The following is a 22,904-nucleotide window of genomic DNA, read 5'->3' as shown; positions in this document are numbered from 1 at the left end:
TCCCTGTTGCTATAACTGCTGTATTTTTGTGTGCTCTTGTGCTTTCTTTAGACCAGGACTTCTCAACATCAGTGAACCTGCCGCCCAGCCCTGGCTGGCAGACACGTGGCCCAATACTGGCAACAATCACAATGACTGCTCCATCAATTGCTGCACAGCAGGCAACGGGAACAGCGATAGCAACCTGACAACGTACAGTCGCCCAGGTTAGAGACACGGAGCGGGTCTGAAATGCATTAAGCTTTATAAGGAAGTAGCCAGAAGGAGAGACAGGTCCTCTTCCTTCTTCCGACTCTGGGCATGCGTGCGTCAACTTGTATAAAAATCCAGATGTTTTTTGACAGGTTGAAAGCAGGCATGTCACAATCTTTCATATAAACTGTAGCGTTAATGACCAAATGGCTTTGTTCTGCCTTTACGTTACTGACTCGGTAAAGGCATTTCTGATTAGCTGAAAGATTAAAAAGCCAATAGTCTGTATTCCGCAAACAGTCGTGGATCCTGCCTCAGCCAGGTATGTGATCTCACGTAACCTGCTCCAAACACAAGGGCAGGAATAGAGCATGAGCCAACTCTCTCTCTAAGTCAGCGTGTGACAAATGTGAATGCTAATGGGCGGCAGGTATCCAACAGCACAGTGCAGAAGCTTACGAAAAGAGGAGGAAAGGACAGAGTTCACAGGAAGGAAGTAGACTACACGATAATATTGAGGGGAGTGTAGCCCGTGGGGTGAAACCCATTGTGTAAGACTTGTTGGGTGGAGGTGTGATGGGAGGCTCTGGAAACCTTTACCTAATTCATAATAGAATCGAATTTTTACAATGGGGGCACTGTTTGAGTGCTAACTATGGTAGGTGTACAATTTAACAAAAAGAAAGGGCCGTGAATGAATGAGTGAATGAATGAATGCTCAAGGAGCAGAAAGCCTTTAAAGATGGGGCATGGGAATATTTGAGTGCTGAGAAAGCTCCCAGTTTGTGTTCATTTTTATCCATAACGTTTTTGTGCCTTTTGTACTGTGCCTTGCTTCCTATCTGTACATTTAGGGAGATAACGAGAGACGAAGGCTTAGCAGAAATGAGAAATTTATTCACCTTTGGCAGGAAAATTTTATCAATATTTCAATGAAATATAAGGACAGTAGCCTGACACAAATATTTTTCACTTCACTGCAAACTCCCCACACCACACCCTCTCCCCCCAAATAAAAAGGTCACTAATATGTGATAGGGAGAGAGCCTGGTCTTCCTCCTCCCGTAATTGTTTTAAAGTCTCAGAAACCCTGTAGGGCCGCTATGAGTCGACATTGAGTTTTGTTCAGTGATATGTAATAGAATAATGAATAAAGAACAGAAAATTTAGGACAGATAACAAATAGGAGAAAATGGAATCATGTAAAAAGTATGTCTCTTTTACATTCACAATATAGAAATATTACTGAACAAAATGCCAATAACCGAAAGATATGACTCCAAAACTCAAGGCAAAGGAACGAGGGATTGCGTGTAAATAAAAGATGCTATACACGGTACAGAACAAAGCATAAAGCAGCCTGTCTACCCAGCCTCAAAATTCTCATGTCTCCATTCTGCAGATGAACAAGCTGTGTCTGCAAAGGACCATGATCTAGTTGTCCAGACAGACAGACAGACAACAAGTTACTGTAATTAAAAGAAAGACATTGAGACCTATAAAAGAGCAAAAAATGGTGATTATTGCTTAAATCAATCTTGAGATCTGCATTGTCTACTATGGTGGGCCTCACATGGTGCCATTTACAATTCAATTAATTAAAGTAGGTAAAATCCAAAATTCCACTTGTCTGTTCCACTAGCCACATTTCAAAGGCTCTGTTTTCACAGACAACGTGGCTACTCTGTCAAGAAGTACATGGGAGCAGACATCCACCATCTCGCCAAGATATATGTGACCTAGATTGGAAAATCAAAGCGAGAGCGCCTAAATCATATTATCTTTACTAATATTTGTTCGCCACTATTCAATAAAACTTAATGCCTAGAAATAAGACGTAACAATTGCTAATGGAAAGATGGATCAGACTTCCTTACACAGAATAGATTAATTCTGTGGGATAAGATTGACGAGACTCATGAGAGGAAGCGTGTTAGAAGGTGCAAATTTTTCTTAGGTGGCAAGTGTGTTAACTTACCATTTTTAAAAAAAAATACAGCTGGAAACCAATTTGCAAAGCCAAACTTTTAATGTTGACCCTCCCTGATGAATTGCCTGAACTTGGCTGCTTTTTCTTTTAAAAATATTTCAATTAAGAAATATGAAAAAAATCGTGTATGATTTTAGGCCTTCAAGCTCCTACTTTCTTTTTTTCAACAGTAGACATCATCTCCATAAATATTAGTGATTTAACTCCTAACGAGTTCAGTGAAGGGGAAGAAATATAGGGAGAATGAGATTATGAGACATAGTAACATTAGTTCAGGCTTTTATAATTCAAATTACCCTGGTTACTATAATTCATTTTGTTGTCATTATTGTCATTTTACACTTCTTGGACTGTCATGAAACCGTGAAAAACGATTAGATAGCATGCTACTTCAATAATGATTACCAGACATGACCCAAAGAATAACTTAACACAGTTCTCCCAAGCACCTTGTCCTCTCCACCTCATCTTTTGAGTGAGCTCCTTTATAAAATACAGAAATCTCATGTTATCCTGGCAGCCAGGTAAAACTTCTTTGTTGTTGTTCTCGTCTTTCACCACACCCTCTTTCCTATGATTTTCAATTCTTATCCTTAGCTCTGTAGCTTCCAAAGCTTCAGTTAATATCTAATTAGGTCAGCACTCCAAGGTTAGACAATTTAAACTGAGTATCCAAAGATACTCAGGTGGACGATGTTCTAGTAGGATTCATATTAAAAAGAAGACGCTATTAAATTTCACGAACGATTTATTACATAGTGCTCTCAGAAGTTCAAAATGTGTATGTGTGTGTGTGTTTTAATCCTGCACTTTTTATGCTTTCAAGACAATCTTCGGCTAATGTGCCCTTTATGTAACAAGTTTGCTATGACTCATAGAGCTACTTAGCGAGCGATTGAAAATGAGCCACACGGAATGACTTTTTCCCTTTTCCTCTCCGTTGCACGTAGCTGATTGTATAGCCAATTATAACAACCAACTGGATAACAAACAGACAAATCTGATGCTCCCTGAGTCAGCTGTTTATGGTGATGTGGACCTTAGTAACAAAATCAATGAGATGAAAACCTTCAATAGCCCAAATCTGAAGGACGGGCGTTTTGTCAATCCATCAGGGCAGCCCACTCCTTACGCCACCACCCAGCTCATCCAGTCCAACCTCAGTAATAACATGAACAATGGCAGCGGGGATTCGAGCGAGAAGCACTGGAAGCCGGCGGGACAGCAGAAACAAGACGTGGCGCCAATTCAGTACAATATCATGGAGCAAAACAAGTTGAATAAAGGTGAATGAAGAGTGTTTCTTTCATTTCCCCCCTTTTCTACATTAGGGACCCTCAGCCCTCCAGTACCAGATGTGGAAGTGTGCTGTGTCAGGGGCTGAGATTTTGTCTTTGTTACGAGGGTTTTTGATTTATTTGGTTTCATAATTTCCAGTGTCGAAGAGTTCATTCGCCCCCCAATAACCTTTGAAAATTGATTTTGTAATCCGTAAGTTTTCCCCATTGCTTTTGAGATTAATTCAGGTTTAATGCCAAGTGATAGATTGGTTAGGACAACCTGTTATTTATAAAGCAGTTGTACAACCATAACTGTACCTCGCATTTTAAAGAAACAGACTCTCCCATTTTTCCACTCAAGATGGAAGATAATTGCTTCTACATGGTCATATGGGACTTTTATATGAAACTGAGAAAAAAATTAACCTGCGCTGGAGAAGTGATTCCATTAGTTGTATTTCTCCTACCTCATGCGGTTACTAAAACTGCTACAATTTTAGAACCTGATTTTTGGTTGACCCGATTGAAGTCTGTCAGTATAGAAGCTAAAGTGAATTGAGTTTAGTGTTAGCTTGAAGCAGCAATCGTCTTTTATGGCCTGAGGGGAATGCTTCCCTAACGTGACGTATGTGAGTTAGAAGAGATAGGTATTTGAGATCTTTGTAGACCTCCAGGCTACTGCTCTAATAACATAATTTGCAAAGTTATACCTGTAGGAAATAGTATTGCTCTAATTTTAATAGGTCAGAGCAATTTTATAAAAATGTCCAGGTAGACGATAGATTTTAGTGTAGCGAATGAAATACATAGATTTATTTGTTCTTTACTTGAGGTTTTCTTAACTAAAAAAAAAAAAAGATACAAAGTTTATGTACTTGAAGATAGCAACAAGAGAAGACAGTCATTCAATTAAATGTTATATATTTTGACTTAATCAGCTTTGAAAGACTCTTCAAGCTTTAGGAAGAAAAAAACCTTTGCTTCTCTAAACTTCATCTAACAGACGCGGGTTAGTTCACGACAGAGTCTGCTCTTGCAATCAGTCATAGAGTTGACAATATGGATTCAAACTATGGCTGTGTTATTCCTCCAGAGAGTGTGACTTTAGCATCGACGCCAAAGCTTTGGCCATCCTTTACTGCAAGATCTTCACCCTGTTTGTCAGCAGACAGGGCGTCACCCTGGAACACAACTAGACCGACAGACTGTTATTCAGTGCATTCCAGCGTCACGTTTGTCATTTAAGTGTTCAACTCTGGCTATGTCATCAGAAGCATTTTTGTGGCACATTGTGATTTATTTTTTTTCTTTTCATGTGCATATTTTTTAAGACACTATCATACCGACTGGCTTTATTTTTAGCTTAAATTTAATGTAGTATTTGCCACGGGTAGGCAGACGATTACCTGCCTTCTTAAAATTATTACATTAATACCTATACTGTTAATGTGTCTAAGTCAAGACAACCTGGTTTCTGCCTTCAGTAATTTAAAAATATCGTAAAGAGGGAATTAGTCCCTCAGCTGCCTTCCAAACAGATTGAAAATCCTGCGAATATGCATATTCAGTTAAAGTACATCTAACAGAGAAGTAAAATCTGATGCTTTCCACTGGTTTTCTTTAACAGGAAGAGACAAAAGTGAGTAAGGTAACCCTCCCTGTTCATAGCTACTTTATTATCTTATACACCTATTATTTATATGTATTTTAAATATGAGCTGTATAATATCTGAATATACAAATGAAAGAGAAAAAAAACAGATCAATGATACTAGCTTCCTCAATGACTCAGAAACATAGATAAGGCAAACCGATCTGAAATCGCTTCCAAAGGTGTAATAATTTTAAAAGTATCTTTCTATTTAAAATTTAGATTACCAAGCAAATGACAGCATGCCTGCAACCATTCCATACAACCAGTCGTATGACCAGAACACGGGCGGCTCGTATAACAGTTCAGACCGGGGCAGCAGCACGTCTGGTAAGTGAGGGGAAGAGAAAGTCTCTGCTTTGAAACAGCAGTGCGTCCCAAGATTCTAAACCAGGTCCTAATGGAGTATGTGTGCATGTGTGTGAAATGGCAAATTACTTAGCAAAGCTTGGATCTGCCATGCCTGGGTTTTTGCTTACATAATAAGGGACCCCGTCTGCACTTTTGAGGACCAGCTAACTTCCTAAGCCATTGTATATTCTGTTTGGTAACATACCCTGTTTCCCCGAAAATAAGACAGTGTCTTATATTAATTTTTACTCTCAAAGATGTGCTAGGTCTTATTTTCAGGGGATGTCTTATTTTTCCATAAAGAGGAATATGGTACACATTTACTGTTATTGTTTTATTAAAAGAGACCTCACTCTTCCTGTCTACTCCAGCTTCACTGCGGTCTACAGTGAAGACCGCACCACTGGTGAGGCGGCACCACTGCTATGGTCCAGAGTCCAGAGTTATGGTAGCTTCGGGAGGCCTTATTTTCAGGGAGGTCTTATTTTCAGGGGGTGCCTTATGTTTCAGCGAGAGGCAAAACTGTAAGTAGGTCATATTTTGGGGAGATGTCTTACTTTTGGGGAAACCGGGTAGATGGAGCATCCTATTTTGCTCCTTGTTAATGAGCTTTAGTAAAGCCATAACCATAGACTCGTCTACAAAGGCAGTTTAATGCGCATCTCCCCACCACGTGGCCAATATTTTAACGGAAAATGTTCCACGTGCAGTTCCCGTGTTCCTATTTGAAGCCAGGCCATTAAAGTACATATGCACTTTTTAAATGATGTTTTATTGCGCTTTTGATGAAAGTTTACACAGCAAGTTAGCATCCCATTTGACAATCTCCATGCAGTTTCTGTGGTGACTTTAGTTACATTTATCAAAATGTATCAACATTCTCTTTGTATGTTCCCTTTCCAATACTTTATTTCTGGACCCTCTTCTCTTTACTGTCTAGTAACTAAGTGTTGACCTTTGGTCTCCTACTGATGGTTTCTCAGCAGGGCACCGATCTGACAGGGACTGTTGAGTTTATGTGCCCCTCTGCTGTTTCTTGAACGGGTGATCTCAGGAGTCTCAATAGTCTCTGGAAGTCCTCTGTTCTCCACTGTTCCGGGTTGTTGGGATTTTTTGTTTTTTAATTAGAATTTAAGATCTGCTCCATCTTTTTCTCCCGTTCTAGCAGGGTCAACTGTCGGCTGTCAGGAACATCTGTCCTAGTAGCCAGCCACCGGCTAGTTCTGGTCTCAGGCTAGAGTGCGGTCGTGGCTTGTATAGACTTATTTCTTCCTACAGTTTAGTTACCCTTTTACTCTGGCTCTTGGTGAGCAGAGACCCACTATTAGGTGTTAATTGGCTGATCCCAGGAGCTGCTCATTTCATTAGGATAAAGATCTTTACTTTTGTGGATGATGCTAAGCGAATTGACCGAATGATCCCAGGAAGCTATGGTCCTAAGCCTTCAAAGCCAGAAAACCAATGTTTTGTTTATTGTTGTTGTTGATGTATGAGCAGGATCCATATTTGTGTCCCTGGTGGGACAGCTGTTCTGTGTTGGGCTGTGATCCACAAGGTTAGCCGTTCTAAACCACCAGCCACTCTAAAGGAGAAAGACAAACGGGGCTTTCTCCTCCCGTTCGGAGTTTCCTTCTGGGAAACTCGCAGGGACGGGTCGGCGCTTACAGCATTCCATGAGTTGGCATCGGCTCGGTATCAGGGAGAACAGATACATCTGAAGGCACTGGCGGCAGAGTGGGGTAAGGGTTGGGCTCCTGAACGCAAGATCCCGTGGCTACTCAAACCCCCCAGCCACTCCAGGGGAGACTAAGGAGGCTGGCTGTTCAGCCTCAGAAACCCTAGGAGCAGTTCTACTCCGTCCTATAGACCTACTGTGATTCAGAATCAGAATGATGGCCGTGGGTTTGGGGTGGTGTAGATTCTTCCATCTGCTCTCACCTAAAAAGTACCTGCTATTTGAATACACTTGAACTAACTCAAACGCCTCTGAGAAGAAACGAGATTGAGTTACAAAAGGACCTCTGCTCAGCCTATGATCTCTCTTTTCTACCCCTCGGTTCTTGCCCTAAAAACTCTTAAAGCAACCTCCAACTAGAGTCTGCCGGGCCTCAGAAGCCACAGTGAGACCTCTTCCCTGTGGACTTCATGCTGTCGCAGCTGCCAGCCAGCTGTTTTGCTGATAGAGGCTGCAGATGGGAATGTGCTGGTACTTAAGTCCTGTTTTCCTAATTAAGGGTGGTTCATTATGAGAACGCAACATGTGGCAAGTCACACCCCAGTGAGAACAGAGCTGAGTGGTCTCGACTCCAGTGTGTTTCTCCAGGAGTAGGGCACCTCTCCGGAACTGGATCAAAGTTGATATGAGATGATTCCAAAAAACTGTCCCTACCTCTCTTCGGTAGTGAGTTTGCTATTTAACACTGACTTTTCTCTTGGTTTAGGCTGTTCCCTTTAGCATTTCCTAGCCTGTGTTGCGATCCCTGAAGAAAACGGTTTCAAATATAATGTAAAGGACTTTGAATTCACCCTTCACCTTCTGAGCGATACCTTTTCAGATTTCCTCTGGTTCTGTTATATGTCCTTGATATATTTTTATCAGTAAAATCTTATTGAGTTTTTCTTTTTAAGGTAAGCAAGAGCTTCCTAGGGACTACTCTTGGAAAATCTCATAAAATATTTGAATTTTTGTTATCTCATGCCATTTGGTCTTTGAATTCTTAGTTACTTGTAAAGAGACCAATATCCTAATGAAAAAAACAAACAGATATTCGTATGTTGTTATTGACGTTATTCATTCATTCCTTGGCTTAGACATCTGGATTGCTGTGTTCTATAACTGATCATTTGCTATTCTAATATACCGATATATGTTTCTAGGTGTGTGTATATCTCCACATAGATAAAGTAATACAATCTGGCGATAAGTAGGGGAGAGACTGAAGCAATAACATGAGGTCTAGGAGAAATCCATGATGCTCAGCCTCTGCAAACTGATGAAGCTGTTAGAGTCATTGTGTGCCCAGAGAGCAAGGGGAAGATGCTGGGTGTCATCTGTGTGATGTGTGTACACTCTTCCCAAAACAGGGCAACTAACTAGAGGAAAGAAGACTGAATGGAGCCACACAAGCACGGGGCCGGCAGCCATAATTTATTAATAACAGTCTACCCTTCAGCCCAAACTTGGGACAGTAATGTACCCATGAAAGTATATCTAGCTTAGTAAACACTGCCATTTAACTAAAAAGTTTTCCAAATAAATTTTTAAAAATGACTCATTGACTATGCTAAGACTTGTTTTCATGCACCATATAACTTAGCACTGCTTCAGATCAAAGCAAAACAAAATTCTTCTGCTGTTACGACGATGCTGATTCATAGGGAGCCTATAGGACAGGTAGAACTGCCCCTGTGGGTTTCTGAGATTGTTAAGTAACTCTTTACAGGAGTAGAAAGCTTCATCTTTCTCCTGTCAAGCAGCTGGTGGGTTCAAACTGCTGACTTTGTAATGAGTAGTCCAATATGTGCCACTACCAAGATAATTCACTGATATTAATGAACTATGAGTACATAAGAAAAATGAATGTATGAATGTTGGATGCAACCAAGTGACCTCATGAGCATTTGCTGGTAATTCCACCGAATAGTTTCCTGATAGAATGGCAGATGCCAGGTCACCCGGAGATGCTCCATTCCCTGCTATGAATCATTCTCAGGAGGGTTGGGTTTTAGTTCTCATTTTCATTCTTTCAAGAGAAAAATGGAATCAATAGAAATGGAAGAATAGAAAACCAATTATAAACTCAGATGAGCCCCAAATATATGCATGGTGTTTTCGGGAGACTATGATGTAGTCCAAAATATCTTTTGCTCCAGGGTTATTTTAGAATGAATTTTGTAAAATGTACAGCTACCTCTGTTTAAACAGTGTATCACATCTGTAATCAGGAAACTGGCACGTTTGGGTAGTTGGTCGATTTCAAACTATGAAGACTGTCCAAGTGACATCGTTTTCTGATCAACCATAGTGGAAACACATTTATAAGAACAGTGGCTCAGAACATTTCTGTTCTTTTCAATAATTTTTTTCTGTTCCTTTGTCAGTGGTTATATTAGTTCTTCCAGCAATTATTTTCATCTGAACCTGCCCTTCTGATGAAAACCAGTCATTCCATTGTGCCTAAAACATTTCAGTGGACAAGTACAAATTATATATATTCAGTAATTTAATGCAACAGTGGAACTCTAATAGATCGTATCTGTATCATATTGTATTTTAGGTTCCAGCTATTAAATAATAGAAAGGCACTCCAGAAAATATGTCTACAGCTCATTTGTTTTAGATGATAATCCATAATGCAATTAATTGCTGTGGGAAGATCACTATTAGTGATAAGACTTGTAAAATTCATTTATGCTTTTATTCCTCTTCTGCTATTTATTAGATACTGAACTTGGGACTACTTGGCATTTTTTTATATTGTAGGAAGTTCTGTTTAAAACAAGTGAAGCAATTTTTTGTCTATATGCTATATGAATTATGAGACTGTGTTTACAGAAAATAATTAACCTGTGGCTGATAGAAAATTCTCAAAGGCCTGGGATAAATGACTTACCATACATTTGCTTTATTTTCAAGGGAGTCAAGGGCATAAGAAAGGGGCACGGACACCCAAAGTACCAAAACAAGGCGGCATGAACTGGGCAGACCTGCTTCCTCCCCCCCCTGTGCATCCTCCACACAGCAACAGTGAAGAGTACAATATTTCTGTGGACGAAAGGTAAGAGGACTTCTCAGAACCGAGCCTATGGTTTCTTAGACCGATTTATGAAGTGATTGTTAAACTAGGCGTAACAAGGGGAAACTGACTGCTCAGCTGTATGAACAGTTGATGCCACCCATATTGGGAGGTTAGCAAGACTGTCAGATGGAGCACCCTCCTGTGGGCATTGTTGGTTACCATTGACTTGATTCTGATTCGTGGTGACCATATGTGTACAGAGTTAAGCTGATCCAGAGTGAGTTCAAGACTGACCTTTTGGAAGCAAGTTGGCAGCCCTGTCTTCCAAAAAAATCTCTCAAAACCAACTAACAAACTGACTGACTGCCATTCAGTCAATTCTGACTCCCAGTCGCTCAATGGGCAGGGTAGAACTGCCCCCTGCGGGCGTCTGAGGCTGTACATCTTCACAGGAGCAGACACCCTCCCCCGCCCGACATCCTGAAGCTGATAAGTTTGAACTGCTAAGCTCTGATGGTTAGCAGCCCATCATGTAGCCCACCAGGGCTACTGAAGTTTGTCGGTCAGTGTGCAGCACCAGCCTTTTGTCTGGGAGTCAAGTGCTGAACGGTTTGCCCTACCCCCGGACTCTGAAAACGCTTCTGTGTGTACTCAGGAAAAGAAGAGAAATGTGTGCCTCGCAGTTCTTTTGGAAACGAAATATCAGGAGCTATGACTCCATTTAAATACACACACACACACACACACACACACACACACACACACACACACACCAGATGACCTCCAAAAGTTCATAGATCGACTCCATAATCTTTCCGTTCCATTTTCCGTAAGATTCTTTGTCGCCCACTCATACACAGGGGCCATCGAATCTCTTCGGACTCATAGCAGCCTGGTGAGGGTAAAGATAGGATGGTGCGCCGAGGGTTGGACTGGCCAACTTCAAGCCTTGGCTCAGAGGCCCCCAGGGTGGAGCTCGAACCTCCAGCCTTTCAGTTAGTTGACTGAGTACATAAACCACTTGCAATGCCCCAGGACTTCATCTGTGTGTGTATGTGTGTGTGTGTGTGTGTGTGTGGTTTTGTGGCTTTCCAAATGAGGACTTGTGTGGCACATATCTTACTTTTCATGAAATCCTCGTGTGGCTTCTGGCCATAACTCCAGTAGAGTTAAAACAGTTCTGAGGTATACTCACAGTAGTCTGAAAATATGTGTGAAATTTAAAAGTTTTTACGGAATTATTTTCCAGTACAGATTAAGCAGGTCGTTCTTACATGACTGAGAGTTAGTGTGTCTCTCCCCATTCCAAACGCGGAGACCTGGACGTCTTCACTATACAGGAAAGCTCACCAGCAGCTTCCCCGCTGGGGTTCATCGAGCGGGAGAATGCACTCGCCCTAGAGAGTTAACAAAACCGCAAGCTGAAGTCTACCAAACATTCATCTTCTCACGGGGACTGTTATAGAAATAGCCCTACTTCTTCCATTCATCACAAAACCACAGTTTTACAGATCCAACTGTGTGCTAAGACCAAGTCTCTGTGCTCTCATATTCCAATTACATTTTTATAAAATTTATTTCTATGTACACATTTTTCAAATAAATATTCTTCTATAGGAATATATTTGTTTTTAAATGGGGAGTTGATAACAAGTGCAAGAGAGAAGATAATGTTCCAGAATTGATTCTGGAGATCACACAACTCTTTTTAATATGTCTAAGCTTACAGAATTCTATAATATGTGAATGATATCTCAATAAAACTGTTAACATTTTAAATACATATATTGTTTTTAAAATTCACCTTCAAGATTATAGTAATGCAATTATTTCTTGCTTATTTTAGTTCACAAATAAGTTCATTCACAAATGGAATAGATAGATACAGATGCTTTTTTTCAAAAAAGATATAGGGCTGACAACTGTACTCCAAAGAAAAGGACTCATTATAAATGGAAGAATGGACATGCTTCCTGTTCTGCTAGGCTTTTGACCTTGACTCTGACCTTGACAAATGAGAAGACTCTCCTTCAGTGGAGGTAAAGTAGAAGGACGGGTTTTATGAACATTGGACCACACAGATGAGGACTCTCGGGAACTGACATGAAACAGATGGTAGGGGAGTGAGAGGCAGCTGGAACGTAAGTAGAAGCCAGCTCATGGAGATACCTCAGCGCCTTATTTAAGAGTTTATATTGGACTCTCTCGACAACTAGAAGACCCTTTAACTCTCTGAAGCAAATTAATGACATGAGTATGTTACAGGGTAGAAATCTTTTCATCCATTTCAGGATGGAGAAGGAAAGAGTCACCAGGGACAGCGAGATCACTACAAGCTGTTGCAGAGTATGTACTGCAGTATATATGAAAGTTAGCAAATTGGAAAATAAATAAAATGCTAGCAAAAGAGAAGGGAATACCAGGAAGCTTTGTTTGAAGGGTGAGCAATAGCCAAAAAAGGAGGATAATTTCTAGTTTGTGTAAGTGGGAAATTGCTATCTGTTGCTGACTGGAAGATAGGAAAGGATGGCGGAGAGAAAGGATAGAATTAGAAAAGGGCCCGAGAAAAGCAGAACCCAGCTGAGTTGAACTCCAGCTTTCTCACTAGAAAGTTCAGACACATCAGGGTAGATGGTGGAGAATGAGCCGGAGCGGAAAGAGGCATACAAGCTAGGTATAACAATCGATCGCTGTCTTTCTGATTAAAAAGCACGGACATGTACACAGCTCGAGAAGAGGAAGGGGGAGTCTTCTTGCTTAATTGCATAAAAACTATACTCTTCTACCCAAAGGGAAGCCCACTACTCTACTGTGATCAACGAAATAGATATTGATCTGACATAATTTCAGAGGAAAATGGGGTATCTTGGACTAATCGAGTTCATCTTTCCTTCTTAAAACCCCCAAACCAAACAAACGTACTGCTGTGAAATCGATGCTGATGCATAGCAACCATATAGGACCTAAAAGACTTCACCTCCTCCTGCCCGCCCCCCACAACCAAATGAATTTCCAAGACTGAAACGATTTATGGGAGTAGACAGCCCTGTCCTTCTGCTGTGGAGCTGCTGGTGGTTTCAAACTGCTCACCTTGCAGTTAGCAGTCCACCAGGTATCCACGACTCCCCTAGGGCTCGCTCTCCTTGAAGAGTTTTTCAGAAGTTATTTTTCTATGTCTACTCCTCGCCTTAAATCATATGTAACACCAGCCTGAGCCTTCCTGTCGAGAACATGTCAGGTTGGAAGGATAAAGTGTGGGACACCCGTGAGAAATCGCCCACCGCCCAGTCTGTGACTCCAGGGGTGCAAATTAGAAATGAGCTCCCTGGAGTTTTGAAGGCTGTGACTTGCAAAAGCACATCACCAGCGCTGTCTTCTGAGAGCCCCCTGGCTGGGTTTGAACCAGTAGCTTTTTAGCTACGAGGTAAGCACTTAGTAGTTACTGCTACATGCAGGAAGTACTAAGTAAAAATATACTCTGTGAAATTTCTTTAGAGCGTGCTTTCTCAGAGTCTGTCATCTATAGATGTACATTAACATATCTCAGGAATAATCGTGTAGGGAGTAATGTACAGACCTTTGTGACGATGAACGTTCCCCCTACCAACAATACTTCCTCAATATTGCCTAGAAGAGCACTCTGTTACAGGTATTGTTCAAAGCTGACTTTGCACTTGCTAAACAAATAGTTTGTATGGTTAACTTGAACTAAGTGTACATGTTATTATCATTTGTTTCAGCTATGACCAAGAAGTGGCATGCCCGGTGCCACCAGCAAGGATGTATTTGCAACAAGATGAACTAGAAGAGGAGGAAGATGAAAGAGGCCCTACCCCCCCGGTGAGAGGAGCAGCTTCTTCTCCAGCTGCTGTGTCCTATAGCCATCAGTCCACTGCCACTCTGACCCCCTCCCCACAGGAAGAACTCCAGCCCATGTTACAGGACTGCCCAGAGGAGATTGGCCACATGCAGCACCCACCGGACCGGAGGTATGTTGTGGCTGTCCTTCTTGACACACAGATTACGTGCCACTGACTCGGCACTGCTCCCTGCAGTCATGTTCACCTCACCTGGGCCTTTTCCTCTAATAGCGCCAAACAGTACTCCCAGGGCCTTAATATGCCAGCACCTCTTGTTGACCAACACATTCGATTCATTGACCCCTTTGAACTTGCTTTCATAAAGCCGTGTACATTGCTAGTCCCCTGCTTATGATCACGGCACTCGTAAACTGGGGATCTTGTCCGACGAAGTGCTGTTACATTTCTCATAACTTTATTTTGTAGTTTAATTTTTCCTTTGACTGGAGAAGTTGCCTCTTTGGTTGGGAAGTATATTTTCTACTTTCTTTTAAAAATTAAGCCACATAATTATATATATATATATATATACACACACAGATACACATATATATACACACACATGTTTATATATATATATTTAATCACAACTGCAGTGACACAGAAGAGTAGATTTTGTATATTCATTTTGTGTTGGTTAGTGATGTATAATATGTAGACTAGAAAATTTGACAACATAACCCATGCATAAATCATCAGTAAGCTACCCAAAAGGCCTCCAACCTTATCTCTCAACCAAAATAAATATGTATTTTTGTTGCATACAACTACTTCACCTGTCATTTCTACCACACAGAAGCTATTACTGGATTGTGTTTGCTCTTCCTTGGTTGTCAATGATCTTATTGGGTTGTATTGACTTTGACAGATTACGTTACATATAGATATTTCTATGTTATTTCTACTATCACTTGAAATAGATTATATTAAAATGCCTCAGAAGATTTTTCCTCAGTGTTCTTGAACGAGTAACAATTTCTGGCTTTGACTGCTTCCGTTTCTCCCCACCCCTGCCTTATCCTTAGATTAAAATGCAATTTTCAATGTTTCATTAGCCTTGCTCTCATTAAGAAATTAAAATCACGTGTTCTAAAATGAAAGGAAGAAGAAACCCTCCTTTTATGTCTTGGTTATAAGTGGCAGGGGAAGGTTGGGGTGTCATCTGTTTAACCATAATGTTAGCCTGTGGAATTTCATGAGGTCTGAGAACAAATTACCTGCTTTCTCCTATGAAGGGCACGCACCATGTCCATCTCTGCTACGCTTATTTGAAGCAAATGACCTGTTCTTGGACTTACCACAATAAAGGCTGATAGCTACTCTTTTTATCCCCTGAAATCACTTATTTTGTCACAGAGTTTTCCTGCATTACCGAGGCTGTCCAATAAATATCTGCTTTCAGTCCAGCCTCTTGTTTTATTGCCTCCACCCCGTTTTATTCCTCTCCAGCTTCCTCACAGAGAGTCAAAAGCTCTTCACTTGGATCTGTTGTGGCTTTCATGGAATCTGCTCTTTCCTTCCTGCTTGTCTCTGCCTCGTCTTTGAATGACCGTGCTCTCCTCTCTTCCTCCACGGTCTCATTTGGCGACTGCTGCTTCCTCACACCCAGCTCTACCCTGGTCAGCTCCTGTATGACTCCTGGCAGCTTGCTTCTAGCACTTCATTGAAAGTGGCCAGAAACGGTCAGATCTAAAGGCTTCTCAGTCCCTATCGCTTCTCTTTGGGTAGAGATGGAGTTTTGTAAGTTGGGAGAATCAGATGAGATAAAAGCCACATAATTTCTGAAGCAGAGTAGCTATTCAACATTAGTTCCCCACCGTCTTTACCTGCATACGTTCACTCCATTTCATGAGGGTCATTTATATTCTGATTGTTCTCAAGTTTATTTAGGGAGCTCACACCATTTCCCCTACTACCATGATAATGGTTTTCATGTACGTATCTCAGATTCCGCATGTCCCAAATCAATTTTTTTTTCTTTTCTAAACATTTTATTAGGGTCTCATACAACTGTTATCGCAATCCATACACACATCAATTGTGAAAAGCTCATTTGTACATCATTCTCAAAACATTTTCTCTCCACTTAAACCCCCGACATTAGGTCCTCATTTTTCCCCTCCCTCCCCGCTGCCCCCTCCCTCATGAGCCCTTGATAGTTTATAAATTGCCTGTCAAACTTGCCTCTTCACCTCCTTTCTTGGTTTATCTTGTTTCTCATGACCCACCACCATGTAAATATCCAACATTTTCAAAATGAGCGAGATCAAAATCACCCCCAACTATCTCATTTGTTTCACTTCTTCCACCTACCAAATTAAATTATTGACTAAGTCCATTCAGTTCTCATTTCAGGGTATCTCTCGATTTTATTTCGTTTCCGTTCCTACAGCAGCTACGACAGGCCTTCTGTCCCTCTTTCATGAAGTACTGCGATAGGTTTGAATCGATTTCCAATTGTCTTCTCCCTCCCTTTTCCTGTTCACGCGCCACAGAGTCTCCCATTATCCTTTTTTACACACAAGTCTGATGATGTCGCTCTGCATTCAGAGGCGCGGTGGGCTTCCCTTGCTCAGAGTCAAGTCTTATTATTTAGGCCAGAATCCAAAGCCTTTGACAGTTGACCCCTGGTACCTAGCTCTTTCTTCCCAATTCTCCTTGCCCGACGACATACCTTCTCTTCTCACTAGACTGTTTCAGATTTCTGACATGGTCTTGAACTCGATAACACCCAGGTCTTAGACAGCAGTTCACTTTGAATGCCTGGCAAACACTTCTCTTTCCAAGCCTGCCCGCCTCCTCTTTGAAAGGTTCTTCCGATTGCAAGGCACAAAATGACTGATCTGAACCCCTCCCAGGGGTCTGTTCCCATCTTTGCCCACTGATCAGTTTTCATACTGTAGTCACATTTCATAGTTTTAGATTTGCATTAGTTTCCCTATTAAGGTGTGTTTGTGGAGTAGTGGACTACAGATGAAGCTGGGAGCTGCAAGGTCAGCTGGTTGAATACCACAAGCCCTCTATGAGAGAAAGATGAGGCTGTCGGTTCCTGTAAAGGTTTGAAGTTCTGGGAATGCAACGGGGCGCTCTGGTGCTGTCCTACAGGGTCACTGTGAGTGGGAATCCACTCAATGGCAGCGAGTCTGCCCTAGGATTTGGGACGCTCCATGAGGGCAGAGCCCTGCCTGACTCAGGCCCTGGAGTTCCTGGGGTTCCTTCAGGAGGTTGTTGAATGAAATCTGATCCCACAGGAGAACTGGGAGTTGACCTCCTCTTGCTGTGTTAGCGTTGTGGGACCTGTGTGAATGTAAGGTGAACATATATCATTGGGAGATACATTGGATGCCTATACCTATGATAATTCAGTTAGACTGCATTCTGTCCTTTGTGAGAGACCGCTTTCTTAGTGTTAACAAATATTTATAATTTAGTAACCAGGATTGTTGCTGAAAACAGCACTGAGGGTTAATAAAAAGAATATGGGAATCCATTTAAAGATTAATATGGGTACTTCATTTCATGAAATATAAAGGTATAATATACACATATACTATAGAATTTTTAAAAATTAAAATATCAGGGTACCAATGATCTGTGTATGTCGTCAGCATCACTCTCCTCACCTCAGTGGAGATCCTTTCCGTCTTTCATCTCGACAGGCTCTGACACGGCTTTGAATTTATGGTATGCCAGTATGATTTTATAATGTACACTTTTTGCTTGAATGGTGTGGTTTTCATTCTAATGTATTATAGAGATATTTGCATTAGATGTGTACTGTAATTTATTGACCTAATTCTCAAATGTTAGACATTCAAGTTGTTTTTTACTTATCTTGACTCTATATCTTCACTTAAGCCCTTGACTGAAACCTCTTCCCAAAGCCTTGCTGCATCTGGAGATGATTTGTTTCTTATCATCATGCCACGCCCCTAATTATGGACTCATTAGAGATAGAAAGCCTTTCTCTACAGATCTCATGCCGCAGCTTTAGGCCAGAGACATGTCCTTGTTCCTGCATATCTTTAAGCCCAGCTATCACTCAGCATGATACAAAAATCTTCAGCCATCAAGGCAATTTGCTAGTTCTGACAGCCATTTTCTTTCACCTGCATTACAGTAATGGTCCCCTAAGTGGGGGTGTTGTTGCCTTTAGCCGTGCCCCTTCCTCAGTGTAATCTCTTCTGCTGAAGACTGAGCAGGGGCATCTTCCGAAAGTGCAATTCTGATCAAGTCTGCCCATTGCTTAACCTCTCTCAATGGCTTTCCATTGCCCTTAGACTGAAGGTGTGATTACTTAATGTATCAATCAAAGCCTTTTCTACTTTGACCCCTTCGTCCCTTGGCAGTCCCTTCCTCTCTATCTGGGCTGTCTTTGCCAACTTTCTTCCAGTTGGTAGGATGGACAGTGTTTGTATGTATGACCTCGTCTTCCTGGAACACTCGTGCTACTATTACTGTGGAGTCAGCTCTCACCCTGGCCACCCCATGAATGACAGAAGGAAACATTGCCTGGTCTCACGCCGCCATCACGGTCATGGGCATGCTTGAGTTCATCATTGCCCTCTAAGCTAGCCAGCAGATCCTCCAGCATGCTGCCTGACCGTATTCTGCTGTGATCGACAGTGTTTTCCTTGGTTCTTGTTCAGAAGTTCACCAGACCGCTTCTTCCTCATCTATCTTCACGTGGAAGCTCCGCTAAGAATGGTCCACGATGGGTGACTCTAACTGCTTATGAAATATTGGTAGCTTAGCTTCCGGCATCATGGCAACCCACAACCACCGCAAGATGTCAAACTGACAGATAGGTGGTGCCCCATCGCCCTTTGGGCGCTAACTCCTTTGCATCCTTTCGGAATAAGATTACGTTGCAGGTACTCTCTGCAGAATCTTTCTCTGATGCCCTAACCCTGGGGAAGGACCCAATTCTGTGAGTTCCCACAACACACCACTGTCATGCTGGTTCATTAACCCTGCACTCTCATTTGACATTTAATAAATTGTCTCCTCCCCAAACCACATCAGGAAAAGGCTGTGTTGCTGAATTTCTGGCAAATACCTGAGCCCTGTTTTTAAAACTGCTTAGCAAGCTATTCCAAGGCTTAGAGACCTAAAGCAACCACTTTATTGGGGTTACAAGTACTGGTCAGGAATCCTGAAAGGATTTAGCTCTGTGATTCATCTCTGATTTGTTTGGCTTCAACTAGACAGTTTGAGATGGAAGATTCCTTTTCAAGTTTGCTGTGTAACTCTATGCCTGATCCCTCAGTTTGCTCTCTCGTTCTGTCTCATCCTCAACGGAGGCAGCTGAACTTCTTTTACAGTCGCGGGAGTGGGATGGGGAGGCAGTTGCTGGGCCAGTTAAAGGTTACACTCAGATGGCCACGCCCTTGCTTCTGCTATATTCTATTAGACAAAGCGGTCACAGAGGCTACCCAGATTCAACAGTGTGTAAAATCCTTGATTTGGTGGGCCAGCGACAAAGTTACAATTCAGAAGACCATTTCAGATCCGAGAAAGTGCTATGGGCACCTTTGCAAAACACAGCCCAGCCCAATCTGATACATAAGAAGTGGCTTCAAAGAGTTCATGGAAAAATTCGACTGTCTTTTAATTCCATTTTTCCACCAAGTTTATAAGCCTTGCAATTGAATCCTTACATTTTGAGCCACTGTTACAGGTGATTGATTGGTTGGATTGGAATATTATAGTCTGCACCATAGTCAGTAGGCACACTGTAAATGTTAACGAATGAATGCCAGTTACCTTTATGTTTATTGTTTGGGGACCCATACGAGTATAAGTACTGTCCTACATTAATAAAAAAATTACTGGACAAAAACCATTCTATAATACACGTATAGCAATGTTTGATCTTGTAAATATTTGCAACTTGCATTGCTAGGGAAATTACAATTTTGACATTTTAATGAAATTCTAGGATATCCAATTTTTATTTAAAGTGTCCAATATAAGAAAAATATTTGCTTTTTTCTCAGATAATACTTAGGAAGTAATATAATTAAATTTATTTACACTGCTGAGTTTTAGGGGAGATTTAAGGAAAATCTCCTGAAGAATAAGTATCATTTTTCACGTCCATACTACATTTAGTGGAATTTTACTAATATACACATACATTGAATATGATCTCGCCGGAAGAAAAAGAAAATAAGAAGGCAAAGCAAAATGTGACGTCTTGTCTGTATACAAACTGTAGAGTGGCTAGTTATGCAAAATATTGAACTACATCCATTTTAGAAACAAATCTGAAAGGTACATATTTAATCCTTTTGTCTTCTACCTAGTACAAGCACCTGCTTTCATAAGTTAATGCCACTATATCTTTCTTCCTCTTGAGCATGTTTATGAAGGCATCATTTTTTGCAAGAGCCCAGCGTGTTGTGATTCGGAGTCCGATGCACGTACATTATTTCAGAAGATGCTGAAAACCCCTCAGGGGAAAAAGTCTAGAGAGTTGGAGCTACATTTGCAGCAAGTTCCACTTGAGCACAGCACCCTGAAATGGGGTTTTGTTTTCAAATTTGAATATATTACATTTTTCAAACTGTACATGTTTATCACACATTCCCTGGGCTTGCCTTATTTACAGATGGTTTGAATAAATTTTCCCACTCTCCTCAATGTTCGCATGGGGTGGTAGTTGTTGAAAGCCAGCCCTGGTTTAAAATGAAGATTTTTTTTGTTCTACAGAATCCAAATCTCCAAACTCAACAATGCTGATGTCCTTTCGTAGTGGAATTGGCTGTTCTATAGCCCTTTATTGATGCTCAAAACAAGCCCCCTTGTGCTAAAAAGTCTTATATGCCTGTTTTTAAAAAAAAGTTTCTCACTGAAAGTGCGAGCTCAAAGAGCCTGAATTTCCAATGAAAAGAGAAGCCACCAATCATGCTGTGATCTGGCACAAATTCCATAGCCATTCTGAGCTTACTTTTCTCCTTGGCAAAAATGAGATGTTAAAAGGATTAAAGGGTTTACACAGGTCTAGCATAGACTAAGTGTTCAATAAACCATAGCAAATATCATTAAAAAACACATTTTTTCCTTGTGCAGTTTTGGATGTGCGTTCTGACAAGGACTGGAAATTGACTTTTACGTTGGTATTTTGCAGTATTCCAAATGAAACCACGGCTTTCCGCCTTGCGCAGCATAGCGTCCATGTTGAAACCGTTAGACCTTGTACTCTGGAATAACCAGCTGTGGCATAGCCCTCATTGTCCTTTCAGTGCTGTATGCAAATGCATGAAAGCCACCCAAACAAGAAAAGTCATCAATGATATTGAAGGGCCATAGATGTCATCACCGCATTCCTAGAAAAAAGATAACTTGAGTCATGTTTTTTCATTACTCTCTGGATCTAAAACCTGCTAGTTGTGGGAACGTCAGTGGGGTCCTTACCTCTTCAGAAGTTCCGTACCAATTCTGTGAAATAGGAATCAGGAAACTCACCTCATTGTTGTTAACATTGTAAAATATACTGGACTACAAAGCAGGTGCTCAAGACAGTAATGATACTATTCATGCACTCCTGTTTAATGCTTGACAGTTCTGCTCATGGAAACAGTTCAAGTCTCTCGTTTCATTAGGATGATGAACCCACAAAGGATGTTTTCCCCTTGAACAACCATCATGTCTACCCTAAAAAAAAATACCTGTGCTGTGTGGATCTCCTATTCCCTTTCCAGAGTAGGTCCCTTAAGTTAGATCCTGGCCAGATCCCTTGCTTGTTGTTGTTGTTTGCTCTGAACGTAGCTCTGGCCGTGGCTCTGGTCGTCCGGAGTAAGAGGACAGAGCTGCTCTGCTTTTAACACCGCTGCCCCCTCCTTTTCCAGGTGTGCTAAGGGAGCCAAGAGTAAAACAAACAAGTAGGTGTAAACTGAGGACCCAGTCTTCTTGGCTAGCCTGATGGACTATTCTATCTTGTTTTACCCATTGAGTATCGTAACAGTGGAAGATGGGCTTGTTTCCAGATTAACCCAACACTGATGCAAGCCTCCCTCCGGGGCAGCATTGTGAAGTGTTTGTAGACCTGGATTGTTGTATCCCCAAGCTCACGTCCTGCCATATCTTTTCTAGTCTCCCAACCTGTGGCTGTCCCAAGCAGGTGAGCCCCTGGTCTTACTTACTCTTCAAATTGAGTGCTCGCTCTGTTGGCCTTGTCTTCTCTGAAGCCATAGCTGTTTCTAGCTGATAGTCCCCATTTGTGTCATCTCTTTAACTGGGACTGTTTAGCAAGTCCACTTGCTGGGCCATCTTTGGAGTGGAAACTACAATATAGCTTCCTTTTTATTACAGCACTCATCAGATTTAGTCGTCTTTCCTCTTGACATTCTCCTTTGGGACTAACTGCTTATCCAGTATTCTTTTTTGTTTTTTTTTCTCACTGTGTTTCCAAAAAAGAATCATCTCTTCCCCATGTCAGCAGAGAAGATAGTCTACATGATAGAACATAAGCTGTAGACAGAGTTGAGTACGAAGCTATCAAACTTAAACCAAAAGGTAACTTTGTCTCTGATTTTCAGGTCGTTTTTCCCTTTTTCTTTTTTTTAATTCCAACAAACAAACAAACAAACAAAAAGCTCAGGTCTAGTGTCACTGCCCTCTGGCGCTTTGCTTGGTTTTACGCTTTTGGTTTTGTGTTGACTTTGAACCTAGGATCTTGACCAGACGTCCCGCTTTTGGTGGAACAGTCGCGATTTTTAACAATTTGTCTGGTGTCCCGCGGCGTTTTAAAAAAGTCCCGATTTTTGGAAAGAAGGCACAACAAGCTAGGGTATACGGTTTTCGGCTGCCATGTGGCTATTTCACCAGGATATGAGT

At 41.4% G+C, this 22,904-nt stretch overlaps 1 protein-coding gene across 8 annotated transcripts in view; it reads left to right on the top strand.

The window, feature by feature from the left end:
• The window catches only part of ROBO1 (roundabout guidance receptor 1), a 1,092,383-nt gene that overhangs the window by 1,047,395 nt on the left and 22,084 nt on the right, over window positions 1-22,904 (top strand). For 7 of the 8 annotated variants that reach the window (XM_045286235.1, XM_045286236.1, XM_004706419.3 and 4 more), the window contains 5 exons: window positions 52-206; window positions 3,133-3,468; window positions 5,336-5,443; window positions 10,101-10,242; window positions 13,944-14,192. In XM_045286235.1, coding sequence (XP_045142170.1) covers window positions 52-206; window positions 3,133-3,468; window positions 5,336-5,443; window positions 10,101-10,242; window positions 13,944-14,192 — 990 coding nt within the window. The remainder of the gene's footprint in view (window positions 1-51; window positions 207-3,132; window positions 3,469-5,335; window positions 5,444-10,100; window positions 10,243-13,943; window positions 14,193-22,904) is intronic. The other variant, XM_045286238.1, reaches the window with a different exon arrangement.

Source organism: Echinops telfairi, unplaced genomic scaffold (genome assembly GCF_000313985.2).
Source record: "Echinops telfairi isolate 266 unplaced genomic scaffold, ASM31398v2 ScPeMD7_6;HRSCAF=24_1, whole genome shotgun sequence".
Classification (NCBI taxonomy): Eukaryota; Metazoa; Chordata; class Mammalia; order Afrosoricida; family Tenrecidae; genus Echinops; species Echinops telfairi.
This window is presented reverse-complemented; position numbering and strand designations above follow the sequence as displayed.